Genomic DNA, 15,774 nt, shown 5'->3' on the forward strand with positions numbered 1-15,774 from the left:
ATCAAGATAACTTCTGTGAACCAAAAGGTGGCAAAGCAGGGTAACCAACATGCATTTCTACCTGTTCTGCTACATAAATCTATAACAAAAGGATGAACTTGGTTTTTCTCCCAATACAATGCAACACCACAATGTAACCAGATATACATATGAACAGATCATCTCACTCAACAAGATTGACAATGTTCCAAACTTTTTGGCAGTGCCGCGATATTAACTTGATCTGCTATGATTACATCACATCAGGAGCTTGAAATTAATGCTTGGTGCCCAGAAGTGTTGGAGCTTGAAAGATGTTCAGTTGCTTTAAACTATAGCTGAGAAGAGTAATTGATTAATATCCTCAGAATCTGAATCGTGCTTCTCATCCCCTGCATCAACAACACATCAAGATTTTTTCCAGAACTCTATATGCATTCTTCCCAGTAAAACTTCATCAAAATATTGCTGGCTATGCATTCTTTCCAGTAAGTTATCAAGGGTGCTCCCAACGGAGCCACCACAGAGAAAAGGCATTAATTTCTAGAGTTTTTGAATCTCTCTACGAACATTTTTAGGTCCTCATAGCAAGGCTGAATGTCAAGATATTTCTTTAGGGAATTAGAGATAGTCCTTGCGCTCCAATGAAGGAAATAAAATGGGAAGCCTCAAATTGACCTACATGCCCTGCTTATATCATTACTTATTTTGAACGAATATGAACACCAACCTCGCAAAACATTGAAACTTCCTACCATTTCTTATTTTGAAGAAGCAGATAAGATTGCTTAGTACATTTAACACCCTTTCATCATTACTAATGAAGAAGTGATATATTATACCTACATGACCAGCATCATCAATATTCTCCCTACAGTATAAGTAATAGTATTTCAGTATTTACCTGTTTTTGATCTGACTTGAACCGTCCACTCATCAATGATCTGCATTCAGAGATCAACACGGTCATAACAGTGCATCCGAAGCCCTCTAAATACATGAAAATGAGCTAAAGATGTAACAAAAGCGAAGGTTGGGAGTGTAGCAAGGCCTAGCTGTGGTGCTTTACTGAAGAATAAAGCTACCCACGTATTATCTTTGCAAGGGCATTTATTTGGAAAGATTGCCTAGCCAAAGATTTGATCTTGGTTGCTTGCTGGCAGATGGTGCAAACACTTGAGACACCATCTGGAAACTAGACAACCATCCACATTGGTATGCTAACAACAACAAACAACATTAATACTGAAAACATGGATTATTCTGATGCCACATTCATTGCCATATCAAAGGGAGAAACCAAATATTCTCAGCTTTTATTTCTTGGACTACATAAAGACATGCCAGGATAGATAAAATATAGTGACCAACTCATTAAATTTTGATGCTTACTTTCACTCTAATTATCAATTTCATGCTGGCTCCAATATTTATAGTAATGCAAGCAAAGTGTACCCAAAAGTCACTAACCTGATTGAAGTTAGCAAAAGCAGAATCTTCAGAATCAGTGTTGGGGGAAATTCCGATCGACGCCTCCATCCGTTGCACTAGATTTCTGTTGCCAACCAGACTCGTCCTAGCCTGGTCAATCAAATCCTACAAAACCCAAATTACTAAAATTAAATTGAAACGAATCAAACTAAACAAATTTCACATACAGAGCCAGAAAAAGAAAATGACCTGTTTGGCTGAAAGAAGTTCACGGCATTGATCTTCCAAGGTCGACAATTCTTCTTGAATCTTCTTTATCCTTGAAACCAGCTTCATCGGGTTTGCATTTTCGGGGTAGATTTGCTGGAACTCCCTCTCGAGCCTGTGCTGAACCACTGTGAGATCGTGGTTCGCCTTCGTCAACAGTTTCACCAAGCCATCCGTTGCTTCATGGTGCTCGCTTACGTGTCCCATTTCTTCAGAAATCACCTTCTCTCTCCTAGGGTTTTTGCTCTCTGTTCAGTCTGTTCATGGAACTCGACAATTTACCCGCCTCTGAAGCTCTCCGACTGAGTTTGCTTCGCGGTTTGAATTTTAATTTCTCGGAGTGCGCAATTCAACTGTATTGATGGCCAATTTTATTTAATTGTATTGCATACCAATTGGAAATATTTTATTTTTATTTATAAAAAAGGGGTGTACTAAGATTTTATTCGACTTTTTTTGTTAATCAAATCCTTGACATATCACAATCTTAAGGTTTAAAAACTTTTTAAGTCACTAGGAAAAAATTTAGCTAAATTAGTTACTGTGTTTTTTAAAGTTTATAATTTATAGACATTTCATTAAGTGTTTTTTTTTTATTTTTTTTATTTTTAAGGAAGAACCTTCAGATTTCTTCCTCTAACTCAATGAGTTAGGGTCAATTTGGCATTGTTGTGCTGTGAAAATAATCATTGTCATATTTGCTGTGAGAAAAATTAGCTATAACATAAAGTAGTTTGACGTTTGGTAAACTTTTTGTTAGAAGTGTTATTGGTACTGATTTCCGCATAATCAGAAAATGATTGCCGTATAATCATTAAACTTAGCGCCTCTTTGAAATTGATTCTTGCATAATCAGAAAACGGAAGCACCTCATTAGCTGCTTTCCCTTATAACTTTCTATCACAACAATTTTTAACAAGAAGTGATTTTCTCATAGTTTACCAAACGGGTTGGACTTCCCAAAATTTTTTAAAAAATCACTTATCACCCTAAATAAGCAATGCCAAACGGGTACTTAGGGTATATTGTGCTATTAGATCTTGTGTTGGTTGGCTGGACTGGATGAGATATTTCCAATTAAAATGGACATGGATCCTAACCATTGTTGGATGGACTTAAATGTATCTCAGACTGGATATGGGCCTTTGGATCTAAGTCCCAAATAACTAGGGTTATGAAACCCAACCCCAGATGTGGGTTTACAGTGAAACCTCTGTCGCCGTCTCTCTCCTTCCTATCCATCTTGTTGCCTCTCTCTCTCTCTCTCTCTCTCTCTCTCTCTCTCTCTTGTATCATCTGTCCAATCTCGCTGGTCTCTCTGTGTTCCACCACCTTCGACCCATCATTGAGTCATCGCCTCCGCGGTATGCTCTCTCCTGCTACTGCATGAGAGATTGGGCATCGCCGGAGCAATCTAAAGATTGAAGAAATCTCAGTCGTCTATCATGTTGACTAACCTGGTACCTATGTATAAAACCACTTTGAAAACAAAATCAAACAAAGCCCAATAATCGCGTGAATTAGAGAAAACAGAGACGAAGAAGGAAAACAACTAGCAATAAATTATATATTTTTTTTCTTTTCTGTTTTTCTAAACTTGATATGAGTTTGATTTTCTATTTTTTTTTCTATTTAAGAAAAAAATCTTGATATGAGTTTGATATTGGGTTTAATTATTGATGTTATGAGTTCTCTTTTTGATTTGTTTAGGATTTTGCATAAAAAATCTGAGGCAAAAAATTGGAATTTTGCATTTGATTATTGTTAATAAAAATCTGATTTATTAAAAAAATAGAGAAGAAGTTAATTCGAGTATGTTGTTTGGTGCAAAAATGAACAGGGTTGGACTCAAAGCCTAGTAAGTCTAAGCCAAACCAATCCAATGCTTCAAAGCCCATCCTAACCAGTCCAAGTCAGCCCACTAAACAGGACCTTAGGGGTTAACATATTCAGAGAAATCTTGGGTTGAAATTGAAATTGTGAGGTATAAGGAAAATAAAAAAGGCAAATCAAATTAAAATGAAAATCAACTATTTTCCAATATATTTTTGGTGCTCTATCACCTTGATTACGTCTCCTTGCCATTTGAAGTCACAATACACTTTTCACTCAATCGATTCAAGCTTAAATATAGCATCCAATCCATGACCTATACCTCACAATTCCGATTTCAACCCAAGATTTCCCTCAATTTGTTAAATCTTAATATCACAATATACCCTAAATCGTAAAAATATAAAAATAAAAATTGCACTTAAATGAAGTAAACGGAAAATAATAGAATGTCTATAAATTGTAAATTTTGGGAAACACAGTGGCCAATTTTGCTAAAAAAATTTCTCAATGACCAAATTTAATTTTCATGTAAAACCAAATGACCAAAAAGGTATTTAACCATAATCTTAACTCATTACTCCATTCTCTCTCGCCACATGAGTTAGCTCGAGGAGTTTCACAGTTTCGGCTTCTGACTCAGGACTCGGAGACCAAGTTATATTTTGGGCTTTTGAATTTTAATGTTTCAGCGAAACAGGCCCAATGAGCACAATTACTCTGTTTGGACCCAATTTCGAATATTTGTAGTATTGGCCTGTCTGAGGAGCCCAAGTTCCTTTTCAGTTTTTATACCGAACGTGGTTTCAACGTCGGAGAAGAGTAAGCGTTTGGAACACAACCATGGCAAACGAGGAAGAGAGGGTTCTAGAGAACCTGCTGGAGCTTCAATTGCAAGAGCAACGAGTCTCTCTCGCTACCATCAACGACGCTTTAGCCTCCGAGCCTAACAATACCGAGATACTCGCGGTACATCCTCTTTTACTCTAATGTGTAAACTTTCTGTTTGGTAACCGAGAAAAACCACGAAAGAACAGGGATAATGTTAGGCTTTACGTTTTATTGTGTTAGTGGAGTACGATTTTGGTCTAATCCAGCGGAGAGTTGGGAATAAAAGCGTAGAACTCTCAATTTGTACAATTTTATTGCTGAATTTGTCAAATGAATTATCTTATTAGTATTATGATATTTATATTCGGTTCCAGATAGGTTATTGTGCTTGAAATTAGCTTAAATGGGTTGCATTTAGAAATGTGAAGGATCAAGGTCTTAGGTCTGCAAGTTAATTATCTTTTAGGAAGATAAGTCTGTATGTGATGCAATGGAAATATAGGTCGGTTTTTGAAAGCCATTATATTTATGCCCTCTCAGAACCCACTTAAATGCAGAGACTTTGTGTGAGTGACTCGTTAGACATTGTTACATTGGGGTTATGTTTTCTCAGCTTCACGAGGAGATTGTTCAGGCGATTAAAGATGCTGAGGAAGGGCTCCTGCACCTTAAACGTGCTCGGTTATTACGAGAAGCTGATTTAGTATTAGATGGTTCTGCTCATGCTGATGAGGATGTCAAGGTGGAGACTCTTGATCCAACAGATGTTGAGCCGGAGCCTCTAGAGGAACCGAGCTATACTGTTGGGTCAAAATGTAGGTTCCGTCACACTGATGGGCGCTGGTATAATGGTCAAGTTATAGGGTTGGATGGTTCTAATTCTGCTAAGATTTCTTTCCTCACTCCTACATCTGAAAATATGCTGGTGCGTACATTCACTGGTCCTCTGTCTATCTTGTGAATTGTCATTTTTGTTTCTATAGCATTTTCAGTAATGACTTTGGAGAGGAACATACTACCCTTGAGTGTAGTCTTTAATTTAATATAAGCAACAAGGACACAAAGGACAAACATTTCTTATAAGGTTGAACCTGATGGTTTGTGTCACTTTAATACTCAATATGCTAATGCTATATAACCACTTCAAAATACTAATGCTACACCACCAAAGTGCAGATATGCAAGTTCTTTCTACAACAACGATGTCGATTTGGTACTAACTGCCGCTTATCACATGGTATGTTGTTATCATATCTATTGATGGACAAGTCAGTACTGTAACTTGTCTAAAGTCCCACTGCTCCCATTTTTGCATTGTTATTAGACTCCAGAACAATGCATGGTGTGAGATAGATTGGTGGGCATAGGCTCATAGCCAGGCGATATTTTAGATTGGTGGGCATAGCTAGTGAGGCTGCATAAGTACTTCACCCCCCTTTTCTTCAATGTTGGTCTTGGTGTATTTCATCTATAAATTCTATTGATCATTTCAGCTGATCCTCTACCTTCTTATTGATTGGGAATCAGCTGTCACTGAATTTAGCTTATCTTGAATTTCTCTTTGTTGTACATGTGGCTTTGCATCAAATTTTTATAAAAGCTGTTTCTTTACGTTTCAACTGTTGATGCTACTGCTGTTTTTTGAATAAGTTTTTCTCAGAATCTCCATACTCACCTGTTTCTATGCATACAGGAGTTGATGTCCCACTATCCTCACTGAAAAAGTATACCCCAACAATATGGGAGCAGTCACTTGTGGGGTCAAATATTTGGGCAGTCACAGATGGTAAAACTGGTGTTTGGAGGGAAGCTGAACTTGAATCATGGGATGGTGGTGTTGGGAAAGTTGTTTTCCGAGATGATGGAAGGTCTGCAAATCTTGGTGAAGAAGCTATTACATTATCGGAGTATGCTCAAATGAGTGCTGAAGAAGAAAGTGATTCCAGCTCAGAACAATCTGACTTTAGTGACTATGAAGATGAGGGCCCACAGGGTTTAGGATTCCTTGAAAGCACCATCCTGCAGAGGGGCATCCAGACAGATACTGCCATATTTGCAAAGTGGGAGAACCACACCCGGGGCATAGCTTCCAAGATGATGGCCAATATGGGTTACCTTGAAGGAACGGGTCTAGGTGCATCCGGGCAGGGAATTGTAGATCCCATCTCTGTGAAGGTCCTTCCAGCAAAGCAATCTCTTGACCTAGCTGTTGCTGTTGGTTCTCATGAAGGTGAAGTTGAAGAGGGTAAGGAGAATCAAGGAAAGAAGCGTAGCCGGGGTGGAAAGAGGAAACGTGAAAAGAAGTTTGCAGCATTGGCAAGGGCAGCAAAAGAAGAAGAGGAATCCACACCAGATGTCTTTAGTCTTATTAATAGCCAACTTGCAATGCATGGTGAAGCTTTGAATGGCGGATCAGGGAACAAGCAGCAGAACAAAGGTTCAGGAGAGGGGAAGAAAGTTGATCGATGGGCGTTGGTTGCGTATGATGATGAAGTGAAGGACTTGAAGGTGCGAGTTGTGAAGCTTGAAGAAATGGCGAGTAGAAACAAAAAAGAGAAGGTGGTTTATGAGGCTGCAATGAGGAAATTGACCGAGACTCGCAAAGCTTTGGCAGAGGCTGAGGCAGCTCAGGCTTCTGCATCAAATGCAGTTGTCAGTAAAGAAAAAGAGAAGAGATGGCTTAAGTTTTAGGACCTCTTGGTATTTATTTACGTGCATCATTTGTAATCATATAAACTTTATTTTTATTATGGAAATTTCCTAGGTGAAGAATACTTTTTGGTCCCATGAGTTGTACGTAAATTGACCTTTTTCTCCTCCCCCAAGATTAATGATATTGTCCCTGACTGAAAATAAAATAGATACTCGTACGGAGTCACCACTTTGGCCAACACTTTACCCCTTACGGGCCGACCCGGTGTGAGTGGGGATTAGTCTGGGTTGTGGTTAAGGCTTAAAGGTGCCACCCATAATTGGGGCCCATCCAGGACCACCTCATGGTTTAGACAAAAAAATAAGAAAAAAAAGAAAAAAACAGTTCCAATAACTTTTTCTCTCACTAATTATAAACTCCAATTATATTCTATTTTCTTGACGCTTAAAAAAAACAAAACCAAATGTATCAAAAAATAAAAAATATTTTAAATTATAAAACCCCTTTTTGGGGTCTGATGGGCTTGGGCTTGGGCAGCATACCGGTGGGTCATTTTAAACCGTCCGATCTTAAAGGGACAGTTATACTTCATCTAATTTTCTTATTTACAGCGTCGGCTCAAGATCCAACGGCCCATATCCCTCGACTAAACCCCGAATAAACAGAAATTGGTCCCTCGTTTTTTCTTGAGGAAGAAACATAAACAGTTTCCTTCGTTCTCTTTACTTCTCCTCCAAGAACTACACCAGCTAAACTCTCGCACGCACCTCTTTCTCCCTTTATATATAAACTTTACTTCAAAAACCCACTCTCTGTTTTTCTCTCTCTAGACTGTAGCGTAGGGTTTTTCTCTCTCGAGAATCAATGGGGGAATTAGATGCTAGACATGTTGACTCTTTGCCTACTAGTTCCAGTTCAAGACCTTCAGTGACGATCGGTTCGTCGCTAATTCCGATCATCAACAAGCTTCAGGACATTCTCGCACAGGCAGGCAGCGAATTAGATGTTTCGCTGCCTCAAGTGGCGGTTGTGGGAAGCCAAAGCAGCGGCAAATCGAGCGTTCTCGAAGCACTAGTCGGCCGCGACTTTCTTCCTCGCGGCTGCGATATCTGCACTCGCAGACCGCTCGTGTTGATGCTCGAGAATCGCCTGCCCAAACCCGACGATGACCGGACCGAGTGGGGCGAGTTTCGCCACTTGCCTGAAAAGCGCTTCTACGACTTCTCTGAAATTCGCGCAGAAATTCAGGCACGGCTTGAGAAATTCAGCTTGAGATTCTTAACAATGCAGTTAGTAGAGAGGCTATGACAATTTTTGTACTTATAGTCCAATAATTTGTTTTCTCATTGCAGGCTGAGACTGAAAGAGAGGCAGGATTGAACAAAGGGGTTTCGGATAAACAAATTCGGCTGAAGATTACCTCTCCAAATGTTCTTAATATGACTCTTGTTGATTTGCCCGGCATCACCAAAGTTCCTGTTGGAGATCAACCTAATGATATAGAAGCAAGGATTAGGAAGATGGTTATGACCCATATTTCGCAACAAAACTGCATTATATTGGCAGTTACTCCTGCGAATTCTGATTTGGCAACCTCCGATGCACTTCAGATGGCTAGAGAAGCCGACCCAGCTGGTACCCACATTCTACTTCTTGATTCAATTTTTACGTGCAATGCATACGTTGGATTCTATTGTTCTGTACCGCTGACATGAATGCCTTAACAGGTTTTCGTACAATTGGTGTTATCACCAAGGTTTGTGTTTCTCCTCTTGTGTTCTTGTTATTATACGCTTCAGTTATGGTATATTATGGCACCGTTGTTCCATCTGTAGCTTGATATAATGGACAGGGGCACCGATGCCCGCAGCTTCTTGCTTGGGAAAGTTATTCCACTAAAGCTTGGTTACGTTGGTGTTGTGAATCGTAGCCAGGAGGTATAGTCATTCATGTAGTGCATTTTGTAGCGTCCATTTGTTTTAATTGCTAAATTGCTACTGACTTCAAATAGTTAATTTTGTAACATCCATTTGTTTTAATTACTAAATTGCAACTGACTTTATTCCTGGTGACTACGAGTGTAATTGACACCGGATGGTAACATTTATTGGCTACTTTGTTGGATTTTTCAATGATTTGAGTAACTAGTATTATCTTTTAATTGGTTAGAAATAGAACTTCTTCTTCAAGAGTACTAGGATAAACAATGCTGCAAATTGCATGTGGCTTGCTTAATTGGAAGTGCAGTGTAAGGCCTAGTGTGGCTCTATTTTAGCTTTCAATTTGGCACACATTTTTCTGATTTAACCACTTTTCTGATTGCTGGCAGTTGTTGTAATAGTAAGGTACTGAGCCATCATGCTCTCAAACATTTGTAGCGTTTGTAATGTTGCCTTCATGGACTTGTAAAATAAAATGCTGTCTGCAAGGGTCAGGCTTCATTCTTAAGTTTTATTCTTGTGTCACAGGACATCAATAAAAACTGTGGCATTGCTACCGCACTTGCTTACGAGGATAAATTCTTCAATGATCACCCAGTACTATTCACTCTCTTTGTATATTATGTTGAGCAATTTTTTATTTGTTTGTCTTGCCACTGAACATCTTTATTGTGTGTGATACATGTTAAAGGTATACAGGGGTCTCTCTGATCATTGTGGCATCCCCCAGTTAGCAAGGAAGCTGAATGAGGTTGGTATGCACCATATAAGTCATAACAAAGTTATTGTAAAGAGAAATGGAATTCTTAGGTGCTTATGTAGCTTCTTGAGTTTTATATTACTCCTTACTCCATTTGTTCTTACTGTTGTGATGGCTGATGTTCTGTGTTAGATTCTGGAGCAGCATATCAGAATGGTTTTCCCTGCTTTGAAGGCTGATTTGAATTCTAAAATGGGTACTGTTTTAAAAGAACTGCAGACATATGGAAAACCTATAGAATCTAAAGTAAGTTGCAACACAAAGACCTCTTGGTGTTCTCTAGTGCTTCTAATGCATATGGGCAGTTAGGGAACAACGGTTCTTTGCATATGGTCGGCCTGTTGCATTTCATCCAATCACTAATCTCTGTCAAAGTCCAATTCACATTAGTGTCATCATTTTTTTCTTGAACTACTTTGATCCTTTTTTTTTTCCTTATGTTCAACCTTGTATGCTTAGCCCTAAGCAACCTGTGGTTCATGGGTTCAAGTTGTGGAAACGGGGTATGGCTGCATATGTACCCTTGTGTTTTTTTTTAGACAGAAACCCTTTTGCTTGTGTTTTAATTTTTAATTTTATTTTATATATTGATTAACTACCAATCATTAGAGCTACTTTGCTAGATAGTATTAACTGTGCACCAGGATGGACTAGGTCTTGTTAAGTAATTACTTCAGATGATTGTTGCTTCTGGCCTTTTATGTTGGGAAATATATAGACACAGGCATTCACATTCAAAAAAATTTACTCTCCCTACTTTTAAGAAAAGAGAGGGGGGGAGGGGGTGTTTATGGAAATATATTGACTTTCTACTTCTTTCTAAGCATTTTATCACTTGTCCTGAACCAGATGGAACAGGGAGTGATTTTGCTGAACATTTTAACGCAATATTGTGAAGGTGAGATTTCGATTTCCTGTTATATCTGTTGAATGTCAATCTTTCTTTTACCTATATAACTGATATTCTTTAAAGAATCACTTAATTGATCTTTTTTGTATTAGTGCCCTTTTGTCAAATATGAGAGAGAGAGAGAGAGAGAGAGAGAGAGAGATGTTTATACTACCTCGTTTCTTGTTATTTTAGTTTTAGCTGTTTTCACTGATGTTGCTTTGCTCCTTCTCTGTCTCTGTTTCACTAATTAACAGCTTTTGCTGCCATGGTGGATGGAAAAAGTCAGGAGATGTCAACTAAAGAATTGTCAGGAGGAGCCAGGATCCACTACATCCTCCAGTCAATTTTTGTAAAGTGCTTGGAGGTACAATGTACTATAGTTTTATTAAGAGTGCATTTCCTTTAATGATCATTGCTAATTGTACAAAATTTTGCTTTCTTTTAATCTGAAGCAATATATTACTACATCCTCAGTTGTTTTCTTCTGCTTAGTTGTCTGATGTCAAAATACCATGCAATTTCTTTCTTGAAGAAAATTTTGAAGTATCATTACATTGCATTTTCAAGGAACTTTTTTGTAGAAATAATGATACACCGTAAGATGTGTATGGCTGCTAACTATCAGGAATTGTAGGAAGTGGACCCCTGTGATGATCTAACTGATGATGATATTCGAATGGCTATTCAAAATGCTTCTGGTGCAAGAAATGCTTTATTTGTGCCTGAGGTGAGTATATGATGATGACAAATGCTGCAGTCTTTCATTTTCCCTTGTATTAAATATTAGAAACTAATGGCTTGATTTTACACTGCATTGGCTGATAAATTTCTGAATTGGTTTTAGGTCCCATTTGAATTTTTAGTTAGGAGACAAATTGCTCGTCTGTTAGACCCAAGCCTTCAGTGTCTTCAATTTGTTTATGATGAACTGATGAAGGTGAGTTAACATGCTACGGAGTTCTAATTGTATGTTTCCATGAATCATGAGATGTAGATGTAACCAGGAAGATAAAATTTTGCCTGCAGATAAGCCACGCTTGTGAGGTAACTGAGTTGCAAAGGTTTCCAGTATTGAGAAAGCATCTGGACGAAGTCATGGTAAAATTTTTGTGCGATGGTGTAGAACCTGCTGAGAGAATGATAGGAAATCTAATTGAGATGGAGGTATATCTCTGTTAACCTTATTAACACTATAGTTTATTCACTCAGAATTAAGATCTAGGACATTGTTGCATGTGTTCTTGTCTTTTGTTAAAATTGTTTCAAAGAGTCTCAAAATTCTGTTTAAATACTGGAATATACTAAAATCTAATCAAAATGAGTCGGCAGTTGTAACTGTTAAAACAGAAAGAGTCAACCTTCCTCAACACTTCGATGAAAAATTGTAATCTTGCCATAAAAAGTAATTTGGCTTTAGCTGATACAGTAATTTTTTCTACTCCTCCAATTTATGTTATCTAGTTCTTATTAACTTCTATTTTTGTTTAGCTTCTGGATGGCTCTTAACATAGATGATTTGTTTAACTTGACATTGTTGAAATGAAAGTGATAAATCTTTTGATCTGTTGCTCATGTCACGCACAATGTCCAGTACTGATCTCTATACTGACTGGGTATATATGCCTTCTTTTGAATTATCGCTCAACTTTACATGGTATGCTATTATTCTTTTACATTTACTCTAATGTTGTTTTTATTCCTAGGCTGATCAACCAACTTTCTTTCATTCAGGTGGATTATATAAACACTTCACATCCAAATTTTTTAGGTGGGAACAAAGCTGCTGAGCTTGCTATGCAGCTGTTGAAATCACCACAGGTATCTGCTACCATGTTGGTGATATAATGATATTGTTTAAGTGAAATAGCTCAAAAAGTAATTATTTCTACTTTGGACATGATGCGGCATCCTGCTAACATGTTAGGTTCATAACAACATACTGTCATGCACCTTTGGTTCTATTCTCTGTCAGTCCTATGTTTTTTGTTACACAAGTCCTATTTAATTTTATTAAGAAGTCAATTTTGAAGTTTAAAATTCAGATTTGATCTGATAATCTGAAAGATCAGTAAAGGAATTGTACAGTGGCAGTGTTTCATTTTCCTTTTTATGCTGTAAGCAGATCTCTGTTGAGTGTGTTGTTCGTTCTTATTATGATATATGCTTACACAAACAAAAAAAAGTGAGTTTTGAATCTTCATTCTCATCGATTTTTTTTTTCTGTGATCTTCATCATCAGCATTTAGAGTAGTTGCATATTGGATTATTTATTCTGTCTTTGCACTATTATTCAACCCAATTATCATTAGTTCTCATAATAAAATGTTTTGTCAATTATACGGTTATACCTCAAAGTTGTTCTTCATATGTTTCAGGGCGTTACAGATGCTGAAGGCCAGACTTCCCAGACTTCCCAGACAGCTCGAACTATTCGGTCTGGGCTTTTGAATGGACTTTTACCTAACCAGGTATGTCTTTCACCATATGTTGGGCTACTGATGATATTTCCAGAAGGAAATTGGTTAGTCAGAACAAAAAGAAAGTGGAAAGAGAGAAAATTGGCAGAGTTGCAAGTTAAAAGGGAAAAAACCAGAATCTATAAGAGAGAAGATTTCCTCACCGGAGCAGGACAAAGTGCAACCCCTAAGAACTTGGAGGTTCTCGTATATTTCTTTGGCATCTAGTCTTATCTAGCTCTTTCTCTACGCTGAAAAATGTCAGATTTGGATTATTTGTCAAGGAAAGTCTTTGTGGTTAAGGCTAATGTTTTCCTTTTAAGGGCCTGTTTGGGAGTGCTTTTGGGAGGGGTAAAAGCGCTTTCTGACAGCGTTTGGCAGAAAAGTTTAGAAGAGCTTATGGGTCATAGAAGCGCTTTCTGGAGAAGCACTTGCATTGTGCTTCTTCATGAAACACTCCCAAGTGCTTTTCCAGGAAGCACGTGGATTTCTTATGAAAATTTCAATATCTTTATAACAAAAGCGCTTTTGCTAGAAGCGCTTATTAACAGAAGTGCTTCCTAGAGAAGCAGTCCCAAATGAGCCCTAAATCAGATCTCGTTAGCTTAAAGTTAAAATGTGAATCCAAGTGACTGGGCATAAACTTAGATTTGTGAACAAACTAGTTTGGAGGGCCTCACTACTTCTGGCTTATCATTTTTCTTTCATAGGATGTCTTCAATCTAATATAGTTTTGGTGTTGGCAGGGGAGTCGTCCTCAGCCTAATAACGAGAATCATGTATCTTCTGGTAAACTCATGCATCCACTATTTTGAAGCATACTAACCTTTATACCTTCAGGATATTGAACTTGCTTCATTTATTTATTTATAAAATATTTCATGTGCATAGATATAGGTTGGTATGGCTATCTGTTAAGTCTGCCGTTGCTATAATAAATTTGGCATTTGAAAATTAGGAACTAAGGCTTGGATTCCATCTCTATTCGGAAGTAGGACATCAGCTGGAGAGTCTATGGCTTGCAGACCTTTTGGTGAACCAAGTCATTCGGAGTCCATGCCCTCTATAATCCATTTGAAAGAGGTAATATGTGGTTGACAGAATTTTATTTCTTCTTCGCAACTTATTATTATGTTATCCATTTCTTCATTCTAGGATTTAAATGTGTCTTCCCTTTTTTACCTTGTCCTTCTTATTTTCAGCCACCATCCAGCTTAAGGCCAGTTCAAATGACAGAGAATAAAGCAGTGGAAATTATTGTAACCAAATTACTCTTGCGGTCGTATTATGACATTGTTAGAAAGAACATTCAAGACCTAGTTCCAAAAGCTATAATGCACTTTCTGGTATACCTATTTTCTTCCTTTTGTCCATATGTTCACATTTATACTGGTGTAATTTTTATCACTTGTACTATTGCCGGTTTTGTTCTCTGCTGCATCAAGCTTCCTTTGGTTTTTTTTTTTTTTTTTTTCAACTTCTATGAAGTCCATTGATTTGTATCATTCTTAATGTGGCTTAGGTCAATCTTACAAAACGGAACCTTCATAGGACCTTTATTCAAAAACTGTACAGGTATGTCTGTTGTTCAAAAGGGGAACTATGTAGTTCTTTTTCTTTTTTGAGCCATTAACTAACATTCTTGTTTCTGAAACTGTATTTCCGTTGGGCTTCAAATAATACAGTCATTGTCTGATAAATAAGGCAATTTAATTCTTTATTATGATTATTTGAAAGACAAGGACTGCATTTGTGACACAAAGAATAGCACTGCATTACGGACAGGACTTCTGTGAAATACTCTATATCCTGCATAAATTTGTTTATTTTGGTTTTGTTCTAAGAACATGATTCAGAAATTGCTACATGTGGTTGATTGAAAACTTCGAGAGTGGTTTTTTTATTTATTCTTCTGGTAATTATGCAGAGAGAACCTGTTTGAAGAACTGCTGCAGGAGCATGATGCACTTGTTTCACAAAGAAAACGTAACCAAGAATTATTCAAGGTTTTGGAGCAATCTGTTCAGGTAGTTTTTTTAACGTTTTAGACAGTAAATAGTTCCTTAGTGATGTGAACAATATCATGAAAGGCTCGTTAAGTAATCAATTCTTGAGTTTGTTTGATTGGTCTTGGTTGAATATCATGAAATAAAATCCTTGGTCATCTTGTAGAAATTCTTGTTCTTTAGAAAAAGGAAACAGTTCTTGTTCGTTTTGAGGGATAACTTTTAACTATTTGTTTATTCTAGGCACTCGAGAAGGTTGACTTTGATGTCTCATCCCAAACTTCAAGTTTGGGCACTGATGTTTCCATTGGACTGCCAAGGATTCCGATGACTTCAGCCCATCTACACATGACAGCCGGCAGTGAGATAGCCCAAGTTTCATACCGTCCGTTTCCCATGCCAACCATGACTAAGTCCACAGCTTGAAGATCATTTCAATGAGAAAAGCCAGGCATGTATCCAATTTTTACTGGCCATTTAGATGATTACCATACTGATTTCCAGGTTGTACAGTGTGTTTTCTTCTCCGGTATGCTTTCTGCATATGGAAGCTTTAAAGTTGTACGATTAAAGACAAAATTTTTTAATTCAAAATAGCAGAGTTATATTAGTTATATATGTCTTGGGGAGTTTTGATGTATTTCCCTAACTTTCAATTGTACCGTTTATCTCTATTAGGATCGTAGCAAAGTAAATAGTTCTTGAGCACCTAACTTCTTCTTTGCT

At 37.6% G+C, this 15,774-nt stretch overlaps 3 protein-coding genes across 4 annotated transcripts; 2 read left to right on the forward strand and 1 right to left on the reverse strand.

The window, feature by feature from the left end:
• Positions 1-28: 28 nt before the first annotated feature.
• On the reverse strand, positions 29-2,066 carry LOC110762627 (spindle/kinetochore-associated protein). Of its 2 annotated transcripts, none has more exons than XM_088253773.1 (4): positions 1,660-2,066; positions 1,450-1,560; positions 884-923; positions 29-371 (listed from the first exon to the last, which is right to left on the reverse strand). In XM_088253773.1, exons 1-4 carry the CDS (start codon positions 1,882-1,884, stop codon positions 307-309), a joined length of 441 nt encoding a protein of 146 aa, XP_088109899.1. In that variant the 5' UTR covers positions 1,885-2,066; the 3' UTR covers positions 29-306. The 2 variants fall into 2 exon arrangements, with proteins under 2 accessions (XP_088109899.1, XP_021820977.1); XM_021965285.2 differs by having other exon boundaries at positions 1,450-1,575; positions 1,660-2,061.
• A 2,250-nt stretch (positions 2,067-4,316) lies between these two features.
• On the forward strand, positions 4,317-7,207 carry LOC110762683 (zinc finger (CCCH-type) family protein / D111/G-patch domain-containing protein). Its single transcript, XM_021965353.2, has 4 exons — positions 4,317-4,479; positions 4,955-5,266; positions 5,518-5,578; positions 6,035-7,207. The coding sequence occupies exons 1-4, from the start codon at positions 4,354-4,356 to the stop codon at positions 7,030-7,032; spliced, it is 1,497 nt and encodes a 498-aa protein (XP_021821045.1). The 5' UTR covers positions 4,317-4,353; the 3' UTR covers positions 7,033-7,207.
• A 456-nt stretch (positions 7,208-7,663) lies between these two features.
• Positions 7,664-15,666, forward strand: LOC110762563 (dynamin-related protein 3A-like). Its single transcript, XM_021965215.2, has 20 exons — positions 7,664-8,242; positions 8,347-8,629; positions 8,722-8,750; positions 8,830-8,931; positions 9,463-9,531; positions 9,626-9,685; positions 9,827-9,940; positions 10,544-10,592; positions 10,841-10,950; positions 11,221-11,313; positions 11,431-11,523; positions 11,613-11,750; positions 12,318-12,404; positions 12,962-13,054; positions 13,789-13,831; positions 14,001-14,125; positions 14,245-14,388; positions 14,565-14,617; positions 14,970-15,069; positions 15,292-15,666. The coding sequence occupies exons 1-20, from the start codon at positions 7,859-7,861 to the stop codon at positions 15,472-15,474; spliced, it is 2,352 nt and encodes a 783-aa protein (XP_021820907.1). The 5' UTR covers positions 7,664-7,858; the 3' UTR covers positions 15,475-15,666.
• The last annotated feature ends 108 nt before the right edge of the window (positions 15,667-15,774 follow it).

This window comes from Prunus avium, chromosome 1 (assembly GCF_965620075.1).
Source record: "Prunus avium chromosome 1, drPruAviu1.hap1.1, whole genome shotgun sequence".
NCBI lineage: Eukaryota > Viridiplantae > Streptophyta > Magnoliopsida > Rosales > Rosaceae > Prunus > Prunus avium.

Bases quoted from the DNA above. Each gene is read 5' to 3' on its own strand.
- LOC110762627 (XM_021965285.2), bottom strand. From the start codon at position 1,884: ATGGGACACGTAAGCGAGCACCATGAAGCAACGGATGGCTTGGTGAAA. The intron at 924-1,449 runs GTTAGTGACTTT...CTCTGAATGCAG, and splicing joins CTTTTGCTAACTTCAATCAG to ATCATTGATGAGTGGACGGT. The intron at 372-883 runs GTAAATACTGAA...TTGTTGATGCAG, and splicing joins TCAAGTCAGATCAAAAACAG to GGGATGAGAAGCACGATTCA.
- LOC110762683 (XM_021965353.2), top strand. From the start codon at position 4,354: ATGGCAAACGAGGAAGAGAGGGTTCTAGAGAACCTGCTGGAGCTTCAA. The intron at 5,267-5,517 runs GTGCGTACATTC...ACCAAAGTGCAG, and splicing joins CTACATCTGAAAATATGCTG to ATATGCAAGTTCTTTCTACA. The intron at 5,579-6,034 runs GTATGTTGTTAT...CTATGCATACAG, and splicing joins TAACTGCCGCTTATCACATG to GAGTTGATGTCCCACTATCC.
- LOC110762563 (XM_021965215.2), top strand. From the start codon at position 7,859: ATGGGGGAATTAGATGCTAGACATGTTGACTCTTTGCCTACTAGTTCC. The intron at 10,593-10,840 runs GTGAGATTTCGA...ACTAATTAACAG, and splicing joins TTTAACGCAATATTGTGAAG to CTTTTGCTGCCATGGTGGAT. The intron at 13,832-14,000 runs GTAAACTCATGC...TTTGAAAATTAG, and splicing joins CGAGAATCATGTATCTTCTG to GAACTAAGGCTTGGATTCCA.